Genomic DNA, 22,912 nt, shown 5'->3' on the forward strand with positions numbered 1-22,912 from the left:
TAAAACACATATACTTTAATATGTTTATGTTTTAATATATGCTTTTAAACTATGTTTTAATACGTGATTTTATAGATGTATTTTAGCTATGTTGTATTGTGCCATACCTTGAGCTGAAAGGAGAGGTGGGTAATATATATAAAAATGCTTGTTGTTGTTGTTCCCAATAAAAGCCAGGCCAATACTTCTGGAACATAATAGGCATTCATAATCATATAAATGTTATCTAATCCTATAGTCCAGATTACTGAGTTTGCAATATTTTGTAACGCAGGGATGGGTTATGGGCTTTCTGTGGCAGCACGTGGCCATCCTCACTCACCTCCCCAATATTTTGTCAGCTCCCAGAGTTCACATTACATGTTTGTGCCTGGGAATTTGGTGCAGGCCCCAGCACATTTTTAAAAAGGAAGGGAAGAAAGAAGGGAAAACAGTCAGTGAAAAAAACCTAAGCAGTACTTCGAAGTTTGTTTGGATTTTTTTTTTTTTACATTTTTGGCTTGGGGATGGGGCTAATGAATGTTTTAGTCTCTCCCATTGAAGCAAGGTGGATTTTAAACTGGCCTATAATCTTTCTGCTTACTTCTCAGCTCTTACCCCCTTTTAGTGTATACATACAACATGATTCACAAGACTATAATAAATACAATAATTATCCAAAAGTTTTTATCACAAGGCTTCTTATTGACAAAAAACACTCCTTCCTGTAGTTGCATGGTCTCCATGTATATCCCCAAATTTTGATGGCATACTTATCAAATAATGACTGGTAGTCCTGACACATGATATACAATACAAACAGTAGATAGTAAATGTTGGAGAACACATAGAGTAGAGGCTATTACCTTTTTGTTCTTTTGGAGGTCTTCCCAGGGGGAAACGCGACTGTGTTTACAGTGTAATAAATAATGGAACCATGGTAAGTGGGAAATCAGGAACAAACTAATGCCTAGGGATTTTTTTCAACAAAGCATATTTTCTTTTACCAGGTTAAAAATCCCTTCTGACTGTACAACAGAGTTGAATCACCATGCCTATTTGTTCCTCCAAAGCATTTTTGATAAGCATGATTTGGTAAGCTTTTAATCTTATTTAGGGGATATTTTCATAAGGAATGTTTGAAATGTCATTCTAAAGTATGTGCAGTAAAACTGTTGGGAGAGGGAGATTTCTCAAGCATTTAAAAATACTTTTTGATTTTTAATTTATTTCAGCATTTCACATGAGAAGTGATTGTGTTCTAAAACAAATATTCCCCTGACAAACCACTCCTATTTGAAACTATCAGAAGGCTCAAAGAGTCATGAAGAAAAAAGAGTGTTAGCTTTTAGGCCTGTTCCTGGGGTAATTTGGGCCACTGATTCAGACGATTGCATTGGATAGACCACATCAGCACTAGTTTCTTAGATATATGGTTCACATAATTTTCTGTGGGCGAGCAGATAAAGATTGGTAGATGGCATATGTTCTATATCTCAAAACCTAGAGTTGATACATCAATGGTTCTCAACCTCTGAATCCCCAGATGTTTTGGCCTTCAATTCTCAGAAATCCTAACAGCTGGTAAACTGACTGGGATTTCTTGGAGTTTTAGGCCAAAACACCTGAGGACCCACAGGTTGAGAACCACTGTGATAGATGGAAATCTGTGCCATTTTTGGAACCAGCTGGTCATATATACCCAGAAACAGGTACCAAAATGTGTGTTGGCCGGTGTGGTTGTTTAGTATAGTTATTTGCTTGAATTAGAGGTGAAGTAATCTTAGTTTCTTCAATGTGAAAAGGAAACAAGTCATACCTTAAAAGTAAACTTATTTCAGTATTATCTTGAAGGCCAAAACATCTGGGGACCCACAGGTTGAGAGCCACTGATGTATCAGCTCTAGTTTTTGAAATACAGAATATATGCCATCTATCAGTCTTCATCTGCTTTTAATCCTTAGTTGATGCTGAAACATTAGTTTGTAAACCGCTATAAAATTTCTTTATTTGCTTCCAATGTTTACGTTTTATTTTTGCTTCTTTACTCACTTAACTGCCAGCCTGTTTGTGCAGCTGGAATTAAATTTTCTTTTTGCCATTTTTAGCAGTGTGGTTCTAAATACAAACGATATCAGTATTCACTTCATCTGTTTCCAGGACCGAGATTGTGCTTTGTCTCCTGATGAACTCAAAGATTTATTCAAAATATTCCCTTATATGCCATGGGGACCAGATGTCAACAATACTGTCTGCACCAATGAAAGGGGTTGGATAACTTACCAGGGGTTTCTGTCTCAATGGACGTAAGTACAACACATACCTGAAATAACTCATTTTGCTTTTGAAGAGGCTTGCATAGTTTCACTATTTTGTTTTCAAAGGCACCAGATGAAAATTGTCAAGAATATCTGGAAGTTGGGAAGGTTCAAAGCCTGTACATTAAGATTCAACTAGTAAGGCTTTTCTGGCACTTAACTATTAAAGCTGCTTGTACATAGTAATAGGACCAAAAGGTTCCCAAAGTGCTGAGAACAAACATATCTGAGGGAAAAGCTATGTGATGCCTTCCTTAAAATGCTATTTTTCTACAGGAAGTGTGTTTTTCCGGAAGGGGTATATGTCAGGATTTTTACTCTGCAGTTGACTTCACTGTATTTAAAGCTGGCAGGTCTTTCTGAAGTGCCTTCAGTATGTTTCTTCTCTCAGTGGTGTGAAATTACTATATGGACATATTGCACATATTAAATACAGCAGGCAGCATATTTAAAGGACATTAGTTACTGTAACTAAAAGAAGGAAATGGATCTCTGTATTTTGATGTTGTCCCTTTGAGAGATGGAATACAAAATAATATATCTGTCGTTTATATCCTTTTTTCTATAAGCCTTTTTAAGTGATTAGGGTTCTGTATATGTTAAAGCACAGGTCTGTGGTGGTTTATTGGAAATGAACATTTTTTCTTTGCTAGACTTACTACTTACTTGGATGTACAGCGCTGCCTTGAATATTTGGGATATTTGGGATATTCTATATTGACTGAACAGGAATCCCAGGCCTCAGCAATTACAGGTAACAGCTCACTGTGTTCTAGTATATTTTGGAAGAGAGAAAAACTTGATTCATCTGATCTTCCTGATATTGATTTGCATTTTGAAGGAAAGCAGTATGGAAAGATAGCAGAAATTGTACTTAGTACTTTGTGTGCAGTCAGTCTTATAAACTGTTTTATTTTTGTAGCAATCCAAATGGAAGATTAGGAAGAAATTAAGTACTTACTTGTACAGTAGAGTCTCACTTATCCAACATTCGCTTATCCAATGTTCTGGATTATCCAACGCAATCTGCCTTTTAGTAGTCAAATGTTTTTGTAGTCAATGTTTTCAATACATTGTGATATTTTGGTGCTAAATTTGTAAATACAGTAATTACTACATAGCATTAGTGCATATTGAACTATTTTTTCTGTCAAATTTGTTGTATAACATGATGTTTTGGTGCTTAATTTGTAAAATCATAACCTAATTTGATGTTTAATTGGCTTTTCCTTAATCCCTCCTTATTATCCAACATATTTGCTTATCCAACGTTCTGCTGGCCCGTTTATGTTGGATAAGTGTATTTTGTTTTTGTTCGTTTGTTTGTTTTTTTAAGTACAATCCAGTGCTTTTTCTGTTCAGTTGAGCACATAAAACATCATGGTTACAGAACCAAGAGGTGTGGTATCTGAACGGGTAGAGCGGAGCGAGCTGTGAGGAAATATATGTAAAGCCAGAGCTCTAAATGAAGAGCCATGGAGAGAGAAATGCAAATATTATCATTATACTTCACTGAGTGTCATTTGTGGTTGGATGGCTAAACAATAAAACAGTGATGTTATCCTGCCATTTGCCCGCTATACATTGCTGGGGAGATCTGGATCAGCAGCACACATGCACCTCTATGAAGTATCTGGAAAAGGGCAGTAGGGAAAGGCACACTGGGAGCAGAGAGCTTGGATTGTGAGCTCTGAAGTCAGATTTTTAAGTCTTGGCCCAATTTACATTGAAGTCTTCTGTCACCTGTTGCTTTTGTCATTCCTAAGACAACTGGGAGGGGAAAGAAGTGAAGAAACAGATTCTGAATTCCACACACAATTTAATTTACCAGACTTTCTGTTAAAGAAACGTTGATCTTGATGCAGTTGCTCATTTCACTAATGTGGACCAGCAGCTAATAATGGACCATGTTTGCAGAAGTCACACAGCCATACCATACTTCTTGTTCTCCTCTATTTCCCTATCTTGATCGGGACAATCTACAATTTTTGTTGTGTGGAGGAGTTGAATCATATTGCTTAATGAGCTCAACTATCTTCCATGCAAGAATACATATCACTCCTGACAGATGTTTAAAATCCTGCAGCAATAGTGACTGTGCTCCCATTGTCATTTAAAAACTTCAGGCAATCTTGCTGGAAAGTTCTGAGAATTTACTTTTTATCTTACCTTCGTAACACTATGCCCATGTGTGGCAAATTTTGGTCGCTGATCAGGCAGTTTGATAATGGCTTTTTATCTCTAAAAGGAGTAAATGACACAAGTATGGGTTCCATTTTTAGAGCTTTGCTTTATTACATTATGTTTTTGTTTTATTTCCCTGTAATGTGTACATCTGCATGCCTTCTTTCCTTTTAAAGTAACAAGAGATAAAAAGATTGATCTCCAGAAAAAACAGACTCAGCGGAATGTGTTCAGGTGCAATTTAATTGGAGTAAAAGGCTGTGGAAAAAGTGGAATCCTACAGTCGCTGCTTGGAAGAAACCTAATGGTATGAATCTTTATCTGTGTGTAAAATCTATGACACATACAATTAAGGACTGTCTGTCTGTCTGCCTGTTAAAGGCTCCTGGAAATGACAGGAGCAAGTGCAATCCTAAAATTATGCTACTTTTTTGTGTCCCACCTCATTTATATGGCCACTCTTTCTTTGATATGGAGGAACTTGGTAGTTCTGCCACAATACTTATTCTTAGGGTTTGGAAGGTGAAACTAAGATACTGGTGGTCTGAGCCCTTTACAGCCAGGAGAGAAAGTTCCACCTGCTCTCTTGTCCTTGTCTGGGCCAGAGAAATATCACCGTTCTAGCTGGAAATCATAGGCCAACATTTAACAACAAAGAAAAAAACACATGACTATAGTACCATATTGCTTCCCCCCATTTAAGAAAAAGCTTATGTATTGAAAACTTTAGTATATTATTAGTATGTTGTGATTTTTTAATATATACAGTCTTCAATTGAGGCAGTTGAGAATTTCGATGCATAATACTTTATGATCTTAATGTGTTTAAATCAGTCTCCCAGATATGAAAATGATTGCTTTAATATCTGAATTCCTTATGCTTTCAGAGGCAGAAGCATATACGTCCAGACCACAAATCTTATTATGCAATTAATACAGTATATGTATATGGGCAAGAAAAATACTTACTGGTAAGATTCTACTGATACATTAATAGGAAACTTTCCTCTGTGTTGACTGTGTACAGAATATTAATAATAGTATTTTAAAGTTTTGGTATCTCTTGAAAATTGATCAAAAATTGTATCATCTTTATTTCTCAACTGTAGACATTCATGATTCAGATGCATAATGATTAATTGTGAAACTTGTAGCTCATGCTAAGCAGCTTTCTCTCATGATGCTTGCTATTTGCATACTGATTTTTCATGTTAATTAGTAGTCTAATTAGATATTAAGTTTAGCATTTTATGAGTAGAATTACTATTTGTGCACACATACTTGGAGACTGGCATCCTACTGAATTGGCATTACTGCATTATCGATTTGTGCTTGTCTTGCTGTTGTTACAGCAGGGTGGACTATCATGGTATATTTGTCATGATTTTCTGACATTTCTTACTGTAATCCTGTGGTGTTTCTTACATGAAAGTATTTACTATTTGCCTTGGGATTGGATAAAGTACAGTGAGATGGACTAACAATGATAGGCAGTATTAAAGTTAGATATATTTTGGGCCAAGGAAATTGACATTCTATTCTAGACTATATGCTGTTTGATGAATAATATTAACGAAGTTTATACAGAGATTCCACAGTTTAGATACATAATTCTTTATGTAGAATTTTGGTCTCCTGAAGAATAAAAAGGAAACAATCATTGGTTAGATTACAAATGTATGCACCAGCCATTTCTATTAAAGAGCAATCAATTTCTATTAAACACATATGTTAGTTCTGTATTTTATTATCTTAAAAGGAAAAAGAACAGCTGAATGTACTTGCAAATATACTTGTCCTATATTTTTTAAATTTTGAAAACTCTTTCCTCTTAGTTGCATAATGTTCAAGATTCCGATTTTTTGTGTGATGCTGAAGTCATGTGTGATGCTGTATGCCTAGTATATGATGTTAGCAACCCAAAATCTTTTGAATACTGTGCCAGGATTTTTAAGGTATGTATCTTTTCTTGCTTTCTAAAAACATTTAAAGTTAGAAAATCAAGAGTGATTATTCCTCCCTGCCCAGTGTGTGGAAAGACCTTTGCAAACTTCTGGCTACCATGTGGTATAGTGATTAGAAGTATGCATCTTTGTACTTGAGATCCTCAGGTTCAGATTCCCACTAGCTTTGAAGCTGGGTCCTAAGACCCAGTCTAGCTCTCACCGGCTTACCCACATAATGTTGTCTTTGAAGCTCTTGTGGGAGTGGAGGTAGAAATCACCAAAAGGAGAGAAAGCAAAAATGTACCCTGCGCTCCATGGAAGCAGGATGGAATAAAAGTATGTATTTTTTTTATCTTACACATTACTTGAATAGAACACTTCATCTGAGAACTGCTTCATATATAGTAAAAAAATTTCCAGAGAGGTAAATTCTGCATAGGAATTTGCAAGTCACCTGCATGTAGACTGTAAGATGTCCTTAACAGGTGTAATTTGCTAAATGTTAATATTCTTTGAAAGGTCTGACCAACACACAACTTATAGTGCTCAAGATAATTTGGCATGGACTGCATATGTACAGTCTTCATTTGCAACTTTAATAGTAAATGCAGGGAAATTTTATACAATGTACATATTTATTCTGCAAAAGTATTGTTTTAATTTGAAGCATTCATGAAAATTATTTTGTAAGGAAATGGGAGAAATAGCTGAAAACCCCACTTTAGAACCATCAGATTTCACAGCAAGATTTGAAAGCTGACTTTAAAGCTCATACTGAGAAGAACTAGATAACATGCTAACGTGTATAACCAAACTCAAATCTGAATATCTTTTTGCAACCCCATAAACATACTTATTTTATCAAGACCTGTTGTCATAATACTAATTTGGGGTACATGTACTGAGGTCTCTGAAATGTAAAGTATATTTAGGGTGTTCCATACTAAAAACCCCGAGTCTGAAGTTTTGTTTAACAAAGTTCGTGGCACCAGCTAACCTAAAAACTGTAATCCTCAGAATACTTGGATCCATATGAACTCGGTAGAAATAACATCTGAGTGCTGATCATTATGATTATTTGTAAGTCTGTTAGGTTTTGCCATATGAATACTTTAACTGAGACCGAGCTCCAAAGAGCTACTTAGGTTTGTGCTAGCATAGAGTAATTATTAGTTTGTCCTTCACTTTAGTTGGTCTACAGATTATACTGCAATGCTTTCAAAATTCATGTCAGTGTCAAAAACTATTTTTTTGTGCGAGAAAGAGGGAAAGCAACACTTTAAGTTTTTTGGGCTTATACAATTAGAGCTGCAGTTCTATACTAGTCGTTATTTTTCACTGAAATGCCCATTCTTTTTTCTTAAACTACGTAGCAACACTTCATGGACAGTAGAATACCTTGCTTAGTGATAGCTGCCAAGTCAGACCTGCATGATGTTAAACAGGAATACAGCCTTTCCCCTGCTGACTTCTGCAAAAAACACAAAATGCCTCCACCACAAGCCTTTTCTTGCAACACAGTTGATGCACCAAGTAAGGACATCTTTGTGAAGCTTACAATGATGGCCATGTATCCGTAAGTATCAAGAACACCTCAGAATTCATGCTGCATGGTTCACAACAACCTTGCATGTTGTAAATACCATAAGGATGGAACTCTGTGCCTCACTGAAATTATGTTTAGCAACAGAGGGAGATGTAAGTGATGCAACTAAAGGGAAATACGTATTACTCAATTGGCAAAGAAATACGAAATAAATTGTCTGGAAATGCCTGTGTGGCAGCTATTACTACACATAGTGTACTTTTGAGAAATGTTTTTGCCTAATTTAATTAAGATTTAGTTTATAAGACATGGAGTTCGATTCTCTCCATGTATGCATGCATCATTGTCATTATTCATTCATTAACAAAAGAGTTGTATGTCCCAAGGAAAATAGTCTTCAGTTTACTGAAAAAAGCCATACATAATTAAAATCTCTGAAAGAAGCTAACACTTGATTTTTGGAAATCATTGATGTGGAATCACACATTTTCAGAAAGGGATACAAGGCTAACTTTCAAGCTACACATAGAATGTTTGGCTCTCAAGATAGCATTTGATTACATATCTCCTGTATTAGCAAGAATGTGGACATCTTTGCAACCAGACCTTTGGCATATGTGCTATGGGCCAAAGAATTGTGATACTGACTCAATGAGTCCAAGGATGCTTTGGGTACAAGCATCTCACCATGCCACACAGCAAAATTAATCTGAAGTAGTGGTGGGTAAGCATTCTTTAAGACATGGAGGAGAATTCAGAGGAGGAAAAGAAGTCACAAATCCTACTGGACCTTGACCTTGTGTTTAGGCAAATTTATACCAGCTATTTGTATGTCTATTGTATACTATTTAGATTTTGAAACAGTGATGTGGGGCAACACATACAAACAATTTCTTAGTCTCGATGTAATTTTCCTGAGAGAGCCAAACGCTAGTTCACACATTAGCCAGAGCAAGAAGTTTGATAAATTAAGTTGGGAGTTTCTGGGGGCTGAGCAAGAGCCTGCTGCGTCTTCTGGCTGTTTCATCTGCTTTCGTCTGATGAACATTCCAGCAAGGTGAAGGTGAAAATACTACAACAAAACTGAAGTGAACACAGTTATAGTCTTCTTTTTCAATTGTCACAACCTAAGTAATATGGAACAAATGTTCTATTTATAGTGCTTAACCTAAAGCAGTGAAAAGCTTCATAATATGATACAATGATATCATAATATTAATAGGTATTATTTTGGTTGCAAATGCTTTAACTGTCCATATGATTGTTAAAAGTCTGCTCAGTTACCTAAATGATTGTAAAACTGTAAGGTAACTAGTGATTTTAAAGGTGTCAGAGTTTTTCGTATTAGCTCAGTATGTTGATGTGAAAAAATACGATTCTTTTAGCAAGATCACTATAATTATGCAATGATCTGCAAATATTAATAGACTAGAATATAATTTTTGTGATACCTAATTGTTTCCTCATAGCAGCATTGCTGAAATATGCTTCATGAAAGTTCTCTTTCTTATTATGTCTGAATAGGTCACATGTAACTGCTAAAATTTAATAGATCTCCTCTGTTTCTTGTATTTTATAGACTCCCCTCAGGCTTGAGGATTAGCATGTTTTAAGGTTGCTGTCTCTCACTAAGCATCTCGCTCTGTTGCCAAGCAAATGTAGTATGTGACCTAGAGTTTATAACCATGTTCATAATCTGAGCTAGAGTAGACCTGTTGTATTGATGGGATTTAGGTAAGTGTTTACTTATGCTTATTTACCAGTTAATACAGTAGATCTAGTGTAGTTGGGACTGACAAATGGATTTTGGCCTCCATTTTTAGTAGGCTAGTCCTTTTCTACAACATTAAGTCACACAACACTTAAAATAGCTTTCTAAATATTTCATGTTGATGACACACTTTTTAGACATGCATCATTCCTGACACAGTAATTCAGTAATTTCACTAGCAAAATGGAGGTTAAATCTACCCCTTACAATGCAAAGCAACATGCCTGTACTGGGATTTCCTTTTCAGGGCTAGCTACTTTCTCTGTAAAGTGTTAAAGGACATTTAGACGATAGTAGACTTCACCTGCTTTGTCCTCACAGTGGATAATCTGAAGTATATACCATCTTGGGTTCTCCATCTCTTCAGTTAATGGCCTTTGATAGATAGATAGATAGATAGATATATTCATGGATGATAGGTCTAATTCCTTTTTACACCATTTTAATGTTTCTAGGATCTTCTAGAGCATAGGGAAGTGCTTAAAGGTAGAAGCACCAATGCTGCAGGATAATATTTTTTCAGCTATTCTGTGGAAAGTCTAGTTATAGAGCGCAAGTGACTTATATGCAGATTTCCTCTCCCTCTCTATAATGCATTTGGCCAATGTGAAATATGCAATAGTATACCTAATTTTCCCTTTTCCCTGATATTAAGCATGTGTGTGTTGGTTGGGATAGAAGAGGTAAGGGTAGCTGGCTTTTAAAGATCTTGTTCTGTTTTGAGAATGCAACTTAATTCCATTTTTATTCCATGGCTTAAGGAGGAGTTCCATTCTACTTCTCTTTCTAAGCTCAACTTAAAATAAAAGTTGGGTTTTTCTCTCTTGCAAGCACATCTGCGCAAGGCATTTCTCTTTAAAAGTCTTCTGACAATCCGCACAGTGTTAGCCTACCCTTGCCTCAGTCCCAGCCTTCCCCCATGTTCCCAAGGTATTCCCTCTTTTCTTGGTTTTGGCTCAGCTCTGGTTTCTGCCTGAGATCTCAACACCTGTCCTTCTGTATGTTTTCGCAGCCATGCCCGGTTACGCTGTATGTGCACCTGCAACAGGTGTACATTTTGCATCTGTCAGAACCTCCTCAACTCAGACTTGCTGCAATCTGTAAAGAACAAACTCTTCACTGCAGTTCTTAACAGGTCTTTGATTTTATTTACTAGGTACCAGGCGTGCTTTAAGATTACTTTTTAAAAAACAAATTGTTGCACTTTGTAATTGGGGCAGACTCTTCACTCTATCATATCCATTGCGCAGGCTGCTGACAATGTTAGAAATGTTAGTCTTCATCTTAAAACATTTCTGTTCTAAAGGTGATTGTTTCAACTGCCATATTGAAGCACAGCAGTTAGCAATGCAGAGGTTGCTTTTAAAATAGCTACTAAAATCAATAAATCCCTTGTAGTTCCTATATTCAGCTTCATCATTGGAGATATACGTCATTTTGATATAAATCTTGGAAATAACTTTTTGGAAAAGGTGACAGCCAGATTAAGCCATGAAAGCAATTATTTACAGCCTTGAACAGTCACTTGTTTTCCATAGAGTAATTTTGAGAAGGAGATGAATGATGGTGGACCAATTATTCTTTTAGCTACCCACAAAAGCTTATTTGCCATCATGTTCCGTTACTTCTGAAGTCATGTTCACCATATTTTGCCTCTTGCTTGATACCCATGTGGCCAGATGGCATAGTTTGGAAGCTAGACTTCTCCAAAAACCTTCACTTGCTGATTCTAGTATTAACCTGTTATAGTTGGTTTATACAATATTTTGGATACTAGCCAAATTGACTTGTAGTGTTTGGAATGCATGTGTTTTGTTAATTAATACCAGACATATTCATTAAAGATTTCTAAGTGATGCAAATAGTGTTGCTCCATTCATATAGTGCTCCATATGTCTGCCAAATTCCTTTGCACACATGTAAAAGGACTTAATAGACCTGTATTTGTAAACAGACATTTTAGAAAATGACATTTAGAATAAATTCTGCAGACTGATGTTGAAAAGTTTATGTACTTTAATTTAAATATGAAGGTACTAGTTATATGAATAAGGTGTATGAAAGCCATTGTGACAAAATGTCAATTTAAAAATACGACTGTTCAACAGTATTGTAGAAAGCTTTTCAACCATAATAATAACAAAATGTATGGGGACACAATATATCTCATGAAAACTTTTCATTTATATTTTTTAAATATATGATTTCTTGGTTTTTTCTCTAAGATACAGTTTGGAAAGCTTTGGTATAATAGGAAACTATAATGAAAGTTTTTGTAGGGTGAGAATCCCACACCTTATATTTCTGTCAAAGGTTCAGTTCAGCTGCAAAGTAATTTGTTGATGCTGGGAAATTTTAAGAAGCAAGAAAGCCTCTTAGGTTTTGCTCAGAAAGTCCCCTTGATAGTTAACTCTGTAGTTTAGCTTCGGATTAGTCAGGTCCTCTACAACTAAGACAGGAAGGTTGAGGTTATTATCTTGACCTCTAGCTCTCTGAAGTGAAGAAGAGACAGCTGAGCATTGTATAGGCACCATGCCTGAAGTCTTATCATTCCTGCAATGGACAGCCAAAGAAAATGTATTCTTTTCTTGAGGGCAAAAGGGCAGCCAGTCTGGACAAAGGCCCTTCTGCCAGATCTGTATAGATGGCATCCAAACTTCAGAACAGAATTGGAGCAGGTTTTTCCCCTCAATCCCTAGCAGACTTATTTTATCACTATGGGAAACAGTAGCCCCCAAAAGTTTCTTTTACAAATATAAGAACTTTTTTATTCTCAGAAGAAGATGGTCCTGGCAGGATAAGCAAGTGGAGTTCAGAGGGTAAATGTATATCCAAACTGGCATTTTTCAAATTGTAGGTGAACTGTCTTTTGACTGTGAATTGCCTCTTCCTCTGGTGTCACTAGCCAGGTCATCTCCCTAACCTATTAGTTTTCCTAGTATAAAAGTGCTTGCTCTTGGAGAGAGCCCAGAAGGAAGGCAATAGCTCTGTGACGGGTCATGCTTCAAACACACAAAGATCCAGGTCCAGTCTCTAGTATCTCAAAAGCATCTTGGGAAACTGGAGTGAAAAAGATCTGTATGTAAGATTTTGGAGGCATTTTGTCAGACAAATGTTGACAGTACTAAATTTTGTAATGTACCTGTTCAAAACATGAACAAACTATAGACACTTTCCATATTATGAACAAGATAGATTCGGTAGGTTTGTTTGTTTGCTGGGATGATGAGCTTTGCATGGATTTTGCTCCTTGGTCATTGTGCAAACAAGGCCGTAATTTTCTTTTCTTCTGAGCCCTGCTTCTAGTTTTTGGGTTGGTAATTAGGTTCTTGTTGGCAGAGAGCTTAATAGCTGGGGATTGAGAAAGAAAACCACTTTCTCCTCCAGTTTGGCAATTACCGCAGAAGCCCCAGAAGAAGGCACTTCCCCAAGCTAAATGCCCTTGCTTAGAAAAACAGATTCACAGGCAATTCTAGACTTGGCATTTACTGTTGAATAGGGCATGTTCATTTTGCTATTGCCCAGTAGAACGGCTTCATACTGTTATGGAGATGAAAGATCTCATGTTGTGGGAGGTTTACAGGAGCTCCTTCAGTGAGGTGTGATACATACCAGTGGGGCCCTAACTTTTCATGTGTATTAATTAGCTAATGTAGTTGTAAAGTAAGGGTGGGCAACTTGTAGCCCTCTAGATGACATTGGATTCCATCTCACATCAGCCCAATGATAACAATTGATGTTAATTGATGAATAGGGAATGCCAACACTGGAGTTAGGAATCTCCATATCACCTAGAGAAAAATGTGGATGTAATAAGGAATTCCAACACGGAAGTTAGAAATCCTCTTATCACCCGGAGAAAAAAATAGCTTGAACCAGGGGCAGTGGATCCTCATACCATTTGAATGTATTACAGAAATACATTGTGTTCCCATCGTGGGATGCAATACTGATGGTCAAAACTGTCTTAAAACTGCTGTCCATAACATATATGTATTTATTTATTTATTTACATCATTTATATTCCGCCCTTCTCACCCCGAAGGGGACTCAGGGCGGATCACATTACACATATTAGGCAAATGCCTTTCAATGCCTTTTTAACACAGGACAAAGACGAACAACATAGCTCTGAGCGGGTGCCCAGAGCATGGTTGACTTTCCATATGTTGCTGAACTGCACCCTCATGTGTTGTGCTGGCTGTGATTGGTGGAGCTGTATTCCAAAGATGAAGATACATTCTCATTTTCACCTTAGAAAAATTAGCTAAGCCATGCTGGATTATTTTTATATTTCATTTCTTTGTTTGTTTTTTTAGGTGTTCACTTTCATTTACCTGGCTGGCACTTGTTCTCCTCTTACTGCATTCTTGTGCTTCTTTTTAAAAGTTTTATTTCTGAGTATGCCATCTAATTTATTACATGTTTCCAACTCATCAGCTTGTTTTTTCTGGTCACTTGCATGCCTTGTGCATATTAGGGACTAATCTTGTGTGTTCATCTCCTTTGCTTGAAATATTGCAGTGTAGTTTGCAACACTCTGGTGTGAATCCCTGAATGAGTAAAGTTGAGTCTCAGTTCAAAAGTAGGAGTTTCCCAGCAATTCCTTGATACCAAGAAAATGAAACTATCCTAATAGAAAAACCTTTTTTCTTCATTGAAAAGATTCAGAAGATTCCTAATAATATCTTGAGCTTTATGAAAAAGAGTTGTATTATAAAAGAATGTTATAGTATTAAACCCAAAAATAAATGGAATTAGAATTTTGATATATTGTAATGACTCCATGAAGCATTTGCATTTTCAGCTAAATTGTCTTGGAAAGCCAGCTGTCCTTTAATTGGTATAAACAGCATTATTGCTCTTTTGTTTTCTTTTATTATGGAAATTTCAAAAGAGACATTTTTTAGTTTGAACTTTCTGATTTGTGTGGAAATAATAGTTTAATTATTGTTGGCTCCCATTCAAAGGTGCATATTACTAAGGTTTAGCACTACACAGTTGGCCCATTGTAAGTGCCAGTCCACTCTGATGTGGATGGGCTCTTTTTCATCTTTTTTTTGCAGGATTTCTATATCCCTGCCTTCTTTCACTTTCAGCTGAGGGTTGTCTTAGAGGTGTCTGGGGAAAGGAAGTATGGGATACTATTCCTTTTCAATCTTCATGAAACTAAAAGCACATGTGGTTATTATAGGCTTGTGCTAGCAGTGTGGATAGCATGATGAACGATATCCTCCCTCTGAGGATGAGATATATAGCTAAGAGCTAATGGAACCACAGGGCATTCAATCTCTGCTTTACTTTCTTCTAGTCAGATCCTATTTATTATTTGGGTTTGCCTCTAGAAAAAAGTCACTGTTATGGTAGCTTCACTGTTGTACCTACATCTCTATACAAAACATTGGCAAAACAGGTAAAGGAACATAATCACAGGCAAACTTTCCCCTCTTCTTAATATTTCCTTTCCTCTCTCAAAAAGATTCTGCCCCTTTATCCCAACTGATATTTAATTATTTTTAATTAGAAAAAGCATTCTTGAGGGATGTGGTTGGTATAAAATAATTGCCAGGGAGACAGGAAAGCATAGTTCCCTGTCTTTGAGAGACTACAGGATCAAAACAAGTAGTGGGTCTTTGAAAAAGTACCTTGGGAGAAAATCAATTGATACCTTATTTCCTTTTATAGTGTAATTAAGACAAGTTAATTTATGGTGGTTGCCATCATATAAGTTACTTTACAATTGTAATAGGACCCTATCTCGTGTTTGTCCACCTGAACTGTTGCTTACTATACATGTGGCTAATTTGGTGGCTTAATTGCAAATTAATGATGCTGTTTAAAATGTTCCCCACTGAAAGTATTCAGCAATTCTGGAATCTTGTTTTAAATCTTGCTGCTATTTGTTTTTATTAACACTGCTGAAATGTTGAGGGAGTAAGAACTGAACAGTGCCTTAAATGGTTATTTAGGCTTTCTATATATTTCTGCCTTGTATCTAACAGTAGGAGAGCCACATGCAAAACTAATAGTTCTGCTCAAGTAACATTTTTGTTTCTGTGTGACTGGTCTTATTTGTTCCTGCTACTGGTTGCAAAATAACAAATGGCTAAAAGCTGAGGGAATAAAAGTAGAATTTAGCTCAAAGTTTCTTTCTAAAGTAGAGTTGTCTGTGTTTTTTTAACTTGGAAAACACATCTTGCATTCATTAACATAAAACATTTTGTGTTGAAAAAAATATTTCCAAAATCTTGATAAACCTTTGTGGATCTGCTCATTAAAAATTCAGAACAGACTGATACTTTACTTATATCATCTAAGAGTTCTTACTATTTGATAATATTGTTCAGATTTGGAAAAAAAAATCCTGCTAAATTCTGTATCGGTTCAAATCATTCTTTGTGAATCAGAAAACTATAGTAATATTGCTTTACATTTCCCCTTTGCCCCCCCCCCCCCCCCCGTAAAGACTGTACACTGTTTATTTTATGGCATTTAAATATATTCCTTCACAGTGTTTTTCCTCGGGCAGTTCATAGTTGCATTGACATATCAGACAGCAGTTGGCCTTAGGCAGGCATTGCTTACCTGGATCGACGCAACAGGGAAAGAGAGATGGGCCTGGTACCCTATCCCATCATCTCTTCTCATGTAGAGATCAACAGCTTTGAAAAGGAATGCGTTTTCGTGTGAAGATTGTCCACAATATCAAAGATATTGGAAATCTTGCCCTTCTCTTACTCAGACTTGTTAGTTTCTAAATTAGGAAAACAGTAATTGACAGCTCAGTTCTTCCATATTGATTCAAATCCTACATGTGCTTCATTTTTTCATATTTGACTCTATAATCTATTAATTTTTAGATTATCCCATTAGGGACCCAGTTCTCAAAAGCGCAAAACAAAGCTTGGGACTAAAATTTAAACTAAGGCCCCTTCTATACTGCCATATAATTCAGATTGTCAAATCAGATAATCCACATTATCTGCTTTGAACTGGATTATATGAGTTTACACTGTCAGATAATCCAGTTCAAAATAGCTAATCTGGATTTTATATGGCAGTGTTAAGGGGGCCTAAGTAATAGAGAAGACAGTTAAATGTCCTTCATAAGTCCTTCAAAAATATCCTCCTGGTGTAGTGTTCCTTTAAACTGATACCTTATTACATTTTGTGAAGAAATGCATATAAGAGAGAAGCAAGAAAATATCTCTTTTAAGTATCTTTAGGTGCTCAAGATACTAAAATATAAAGTGCTTTCTTGGAGGATAGAATTGATCCTGGTACAAGTTCTTGGGATATGAATACCTATATATGCACAGCTGTATTTGTAGAACACACTAATCCATTTTTTTTAGCAAGGCATATATGATCCTTTAGGGAACACTGTCTTTCTCACAACCCTGTATCTGCAAGGAGCTCAGAAGCTTTTGTTTCTGTATTTGGTAACCTGCTATATGTTGGGTCCTCCAGACTGCTCAATTTTATTTTTAAGCAAGACAGCTTCATATTGTTATTTTTGTAGTCAGGGTGTTGGTCATCTTTTAAAAAATATATCTTGAAAACAAAGTGTGTTTCAAACACAATTTGTTTTAGAGCAGAATGATAGGTTTAAATGGGAGCACAGGGTCTTTGGGCTGATATTTGCCTTTTAATGGTGTAGGGGTCATTTAACAGCCCCTGGCTCCCAGCTGATGCCTTACAACATAATGCTTTCTAAGAACTAAAAGAGCGATCAAGCATCCCATTGAATAGTCCTTCATTTGCCGATGCATTAAAAACACTTAGATGACAAGAAAAATCAATATTGTCTAGTATAATATTCTCATTGCAAAGTGATGCTTGTTAATTCAACACAGTACTTCCCTTTTGTATTAATAAAAATATATTTAATTACAGACACATTTTAAAAACACTGTGGACTGAAGAAGAGTTTTAAGGGGAAAATCCCCCTTAACTTTGCTCTACAAATGTAAATTAGTTTGACAAGTTAACTCTGTCCCAGGTATTTCACGTTATGTTTAGCAAGACAACCTGAGAAGATAAATTGCCATGTCACTTCACCGGTAATCAAGGCTTTATTTAAACTACATCCCCACATCATTTGAATCTATCATTAATTTATATCTGCTATTTTATTAAACAGCTGTTCAACAGTGAAACTCTCTGCCTCAGTGTTGTGGAAGCTCCTTCCTTGGAGGTGTTTAAACAGAGGCTGGATGGCCATCTGTCAGGGGTGCTTTGATTGCGCTTTTCCTGCATGGCAGGGGGTTGGACTAGATGGCCCATGTGGTCTCTTCCAACGTTATGATTCTGTGATTAACCTACACACAAGAGCAAAGGCTCTCTTATAAAAAGAGATGGGTACCTATTATAAGCTGTGTTGCTATGTAACATGCTGTTTTGAGCAATGCTATGAACTGCCAACTCTGTGCATGTGTGTAAAAAGGTTAAGAGCCCGTATAGATGAGTTGGGTGCCATGCTGTTTTCGGATGGGGAGAGCAGTGTTGTTCACCAAGTACACGCCGTCCGCTCTGTTGAAGAGTCCATCTTCATGGAGTCATCTCTTGATCCACAGTTACTTGAACACAGGTAACATGGTTCTGACCCAGTCTTTCCCTAGAGAAAAACCCTAACAGATGGCTTGCTTTTCAAGACTTGGAAAATGCTAACTCATACTAGACATTTGCTTTTAATCTGTTTCAAGATTGTGTCAAACAAACAACGATATGAAGATCAATTGCAGTTTTTTTATACCTAGCTTCACAGGTTTCCTGACTATAAACTGACAAAGCCATTCACGTGCATGGCTTGCAACAATGATTTGTGTTGCCTATAAAAGAACTTAATCTGTTTGTGGCAGTGTGTAATTATGATCAGTCGTTTTGCCCAGGCTGATCCCCAAACTCCAACCTGTCACAATCCTGGTACTCACCCTGTTTTTGTTCCACCATTTACATCCCTTTCTAGAGTGGGTTACTGGGCTTCAGACTGGCCCCTTTAAATGTGGCTACATTGGTCATTTAGTTTTTGGTATGCATGACTTAATTCAGAGAGCCAAAGATGCGTTTAACATGAGAATAGATTTATTAGCAACAGAAAAAAGAAATAAAGGGTAATATTCTATTTTTTTAGCCAAAGCTTCTTTAAGTGGGCGTTGGGGGTCACAAAAAAATTGACCAAAAGGCCTATGGACAAAGAGGAGGAATTGGGCTGCTGGTTGAGAAAATGGGAAAGTGGTGCATTAGGAAGAAGGGATTGGTGCATTTGTGCACCTATTTTATATACCTATACACAGTCATATAAATATTTCTCAAGTGGAAAATGTTGGTGAATGAAAAAAGTTTAAGAGATCTATTGCAAAGTCTGCCTTTATCAGCCGTCCATGTGAGATCAGCACCCTCTCAGCTTCTGATTCAAGCCCTGTGTGAAGCTTCTCAGAGGCAAGCCTCTGCCTTTTGATCCATTCTGTCCCCCGCAGCCCCCTTCATAGCCTCCCTAAACCTTGATTGGCTGCCTAGAAGCCATATCTGTCTAACATGGCCTTCAAAGGCACGATCCCTGTGTTTCTGAAGGAACCTGGCAGTTCCTTAACTTGTACTTAACATTTTGCTCTGCTTGAAGTGTGAGTATCTACAGGTTCTTTGTGTCCTACACCTTTGTAGTGATCCCATTATTTCTAATTTGGATTTGAAAGTATCTTGGCTGGAGAATTATTTTTAGTCTTCAGTGCTATGGCACGTCTTAAATCTGTTCAGGAACGCTCAGTTTGAGAACCAGTGTGCCATGACTTAAGGTCACTGCAATAACCTTTGCATGAAAATGTTTTGTGTTATCAGATTATAGTAAGGCACATGTGATCTGGCTGAGCATGCTCATAAACGTGTGTGGGGAGATTTGGGCCACTGGTGTTGTGTCTTGTCAAGCTTGCTATGGCTTTCTTTCATCCACCATTCCCATGCTGTTCTGTCCATTGTGTTTCTTTTTGTTAATATCAGTGCCTGTTTTACTAACGTTTAAATCTACATTCTGGATTTGGTTTAATGACGTGAATGATTAAATATTACACGTAGGCCCTGCCGTTGGACTTAAGCGTCATGTCAAAAGTGCAGACATGAAGAGGTACTCATGCAACTCATGGATGTAACTGCCATTCTGTCTAGGACAGGGGAAGGGAAACTGTCACCTTGCAGGTGTTGTTGAACTCCAACTCCTATCAGCCTAGCAGGGCCGTAGCCAGAAAAAAATTTCGGGAGGGGTTTTGAAAATTTCGGGGGGGGGGGGTTGAACCCCGTAGCACATACCCCTCCCCGCTACAAACCTGTCAATATCTGCTTGAGATAGTGCCTGGAGGGACTCTTAATGTTTTGCATCTCATAGACATAGCATGGGGATTTGGTTAACCAGTTAAAATTCATGAGTAAACGAGATTTTTTTTATAACTTGAAAAATTTCGGGGGGGGGGTTGAACCCCTAACACCCCCCCCCCCCCTCGCTACAGGCCTGAGCCCTAGCCAGCATCCTCGGTGGTCAGGGATGGAGGGCCGCCACTTCCCTGGCCTTCTAGGAACTGTTCAGTGGGTAGTCTGTTTTTTCTCTAGTCTTCTGTTTGTTTGTTTTTCTTCTAAGGGGCTACTATTAATATATTTAAACCAATAGTTTACATCAGGGATTGATATTCTGATTTCCTTAAAATATTTTGACCCCAAAATCCCAGTAAGTCCCAGGCAGTACAGTGTTTGGCCCAGATTATATGGAAGGGCAGCCATTTTCTAGCTATGCTTTCTGCCATTATAAAAATCATGGGGACTTTGTGGAGGCCAACTAAGAGCCTTTTTCTTACTCTCCATATCTATTTTTATAACATTGGTGATAAAAAGTCATGGACAAATTTTAATTGATAATGTAGGATCACCCATATGAGTTAGGACTTCTGATATTCAGAGGTAGGCACACGGGTTTCAAAGGTGTGAATGAGGGATGGATGATGCTAGTGTTTAGGGGACGTTAAATGCCAATGGCCAGACTTAAGTGTGTATTCTTCTAATATGATGAAGACATTTGTAGTCACCATAGTACTGTTCTTGCTCATGGGAAGATATTACACACGTCAGTTCACAGTGGAATGAACATGCTGTTTCGAGGAATTACAGTGTTCCCTCACTACTTTGCGGTTCACTTTTCGTGGATTCGCTGTTTTGCGGTTTTTCAATAAACTCCAAAAGACTATTATAATTCGTAAAAAATTACTATTTACAGCCTAAGGAAGGGAGGAAGGAGAAGCTAAAGGGGGAGAAAAGGAGCCCAAGCGGCAACAGGAGGAGAAGGAGGCGATTTATCAACACACGATTGGTTGGTAAAGACTTAAAATAGTGTATAACTACTAAAATAATGTATAAATATTAAAATAAATATAGTTTCCCTACTTCACGGATTTTCACTTACTGCAGGTGGTCCTGGAATCTAACCCCAGTGATAAGTGAGGGAACACTGTACCACTATTTCACAATGCTGAGAGGCCTAATTTAAATGTGACCAAGCAATGTGTTATTACATTTCTGACAAAATGGATTGAATTACAGTTCAGTCTAGTTGACCAAGTAACCAAGCTGTAAACACAGCAGTGCTCTCAACAGATATTGCAAAAAGGCCATTTGCTAAGAAATAATTGTGTTTTTTAACTGGCTTAAAACTGACATGTGTAATAGGTTCCCAAGAGCAAGTGTATGTGAGTGTGTGTATTGGATGCTACCATTCAGATGTCGTTTCATATTCTTTTAAATGCTCTTTGTATTGCAGGCATGTGACGCAAGCTGACCTCAAGAGCTCTACCTTTTGGCTTCGAGCAAGTTTTGGTGCTACAGTCTTTGCCGTTTTGGGCTTCGCCATGTACAGAGCATTACTAAAGCAGCGATGATCTGGAGGAAAGCACCTTTCTTGGGAAGGGAGGGACCTACCAAAAGGGGCGGGGGGAACTTTTATGTACATTCTAAATCTGCTAGAAATATTTATATATGCGAGTTACTTTATTTGTAATCCATGGATAAGATTATTTTAAATGATAGTTCTAAACTTGCAGTATGCATAGCTTCCGGAAAAGAGATTTTGCATTACAGTGGCTACCGTTGGCTATATTTGTAAGGCCAAAAGGGAATGATTGTAAAATAACTTGTACATATTAAGGCAGTGAGGCATAGTGTCCCCCTAGGATATCCGAAGTCCCATTGTTATGGAGTGAGAGAGTGTAATTAGAATTTATTTTCAGCAATGTCTAGGATCACTCTTCCTTTATTTATTTATTTCACTGGCATCTGAACTTCTCATTTGGAGAACTCTGTACAGGGTTTGGGGAGGAAGGACTCTTTTTTTTAATAACTTAACTGCTCATTAACCCACTAGTTGTAATTTACAAAAGTGTTTTATTGTGGCCTATTTTCCTGGACTTGGACTTTTTTTCTGTGTGTGTGTCCTACATTGTACAACTAAATGTGCCACAGCCCAAGGAGGAGCAGGAAAAGAATGGCTCAATTTTTCTTCAGTGAAAAACAAGTATCACCAGCCACTCGTTAACATCTGGCGCCGTGTGCCACTCAGTGGCTCTCTCATTTCCCAGTTAATGTTTTGTAGCCTTTTCCAGTCCACTGATCAGTCAGTTTGTATAACTGTTTATAATTCACCAAAAGTGTTTGCTTCATCCTTTCACTTTTGCAAGTCCTTCTAAACACTGAGTAGGAATAGAACTGAAACACTACACAGAGCTTTATTCTACTCCGTAGTAGACTAGTTGCATGGTTTGCACTGCATTCTAAACTTGGCTGGAATTCCTTGTAGGTGACAATTTTTAAAACAACACAAAACAAAGACAAGGGTAAATGAAATTCCTCCTGTCAACCCTGTTTTTGCCATCACTGGCCTTTTCAAGTATTTCAATAAATAAGTGTACTGTGCTTTGGTTTGAATGTTTGTCCTTCTTTGAGAGATAGTGTCAGCCATATGTGAATAATGATAAAGATTATTCCTGACCATATAATGTAGCTCTATGATACAATATGGGGATGCGGGAGGCACCTGACATTTGAAAATAGGACCATATTCATTTCTTAGTTGAAATCTAGTTGAGTTCAAAATCTCAGTGTTTGGATTTGACTTATCTTGCCTTGGAAAGCCCTG

At 37.2% G+C, this 22,912-nt stretch overlaps 1 protein-coding gene across 3 annotated transcripts in view; it reads left to right on the forward strand.

The window, feature by feature from the left end:
• Positions 1-22,689, forward strand: part of rhot1 (ras homolog family member T1) — a 41,629-nt gene extending 18,940 nt beyond the window's left edge. Inside the window, exons 12-21 of one of the 3 annotated variants that reach the window (XM_062971007.1) lie at positions 990-1,074; positions 2,140-2,285; positions 2,951-3,051; positions 4,658-4,788; positions 5,369-5,452; positions 6,317-6,436; positions 7,801-8,003; positions 10,757-10,879; positions 18,191-18,334; positions 21,542-22,689. In XM_062971007.1, the coding sequence (XP_062827077.1) occupies positions 990-1,074; positions 2,140-2,285; positions 2,951-3,051; positions 4,658-4,788; positions 5,369-5,452; positions 6,317-6,436; positions 7,801-8,003; positions 10,757-10,879; positions 18,191-18,334; positions 21,542-21,659 (1,255 nt within the window). In that variant the 3' untranslated portion in view covers positions 21,660-22,689. The remainder of the gene's footprint in view (positions 1-989; positions 1,075-2,139; positions 2,286-2,950; positions 3,052-4,657; positions 4,789-5,368; positions 5,453-6,316; positions 6,437-7,800; positions 8,004-10,756; positions 10,880-18,190; positions 18,335-21,541) is intronic. The other 2 variants (XM_003223181.4, XM_003223180.4) reach the window with 2 other exon arrangements.
• Positions 22,690-22,912: the final 223 nt, after the last annotated feature.

The sequence above is a fragment of the Anolis carolinensis genome, chromosome 2, assembly GCF_035594765.1.
Source record: "Anolis carolinensis isolate JA03-04 chromosome 2, rAnoCar3.1.pri, whole genome shotgun sequence".
NCBI lineage: Eukaryota > Metazoa > Chordata > Lepidosauria > Squamata > Dactyloidae > Anolis > Anolis carolinensis.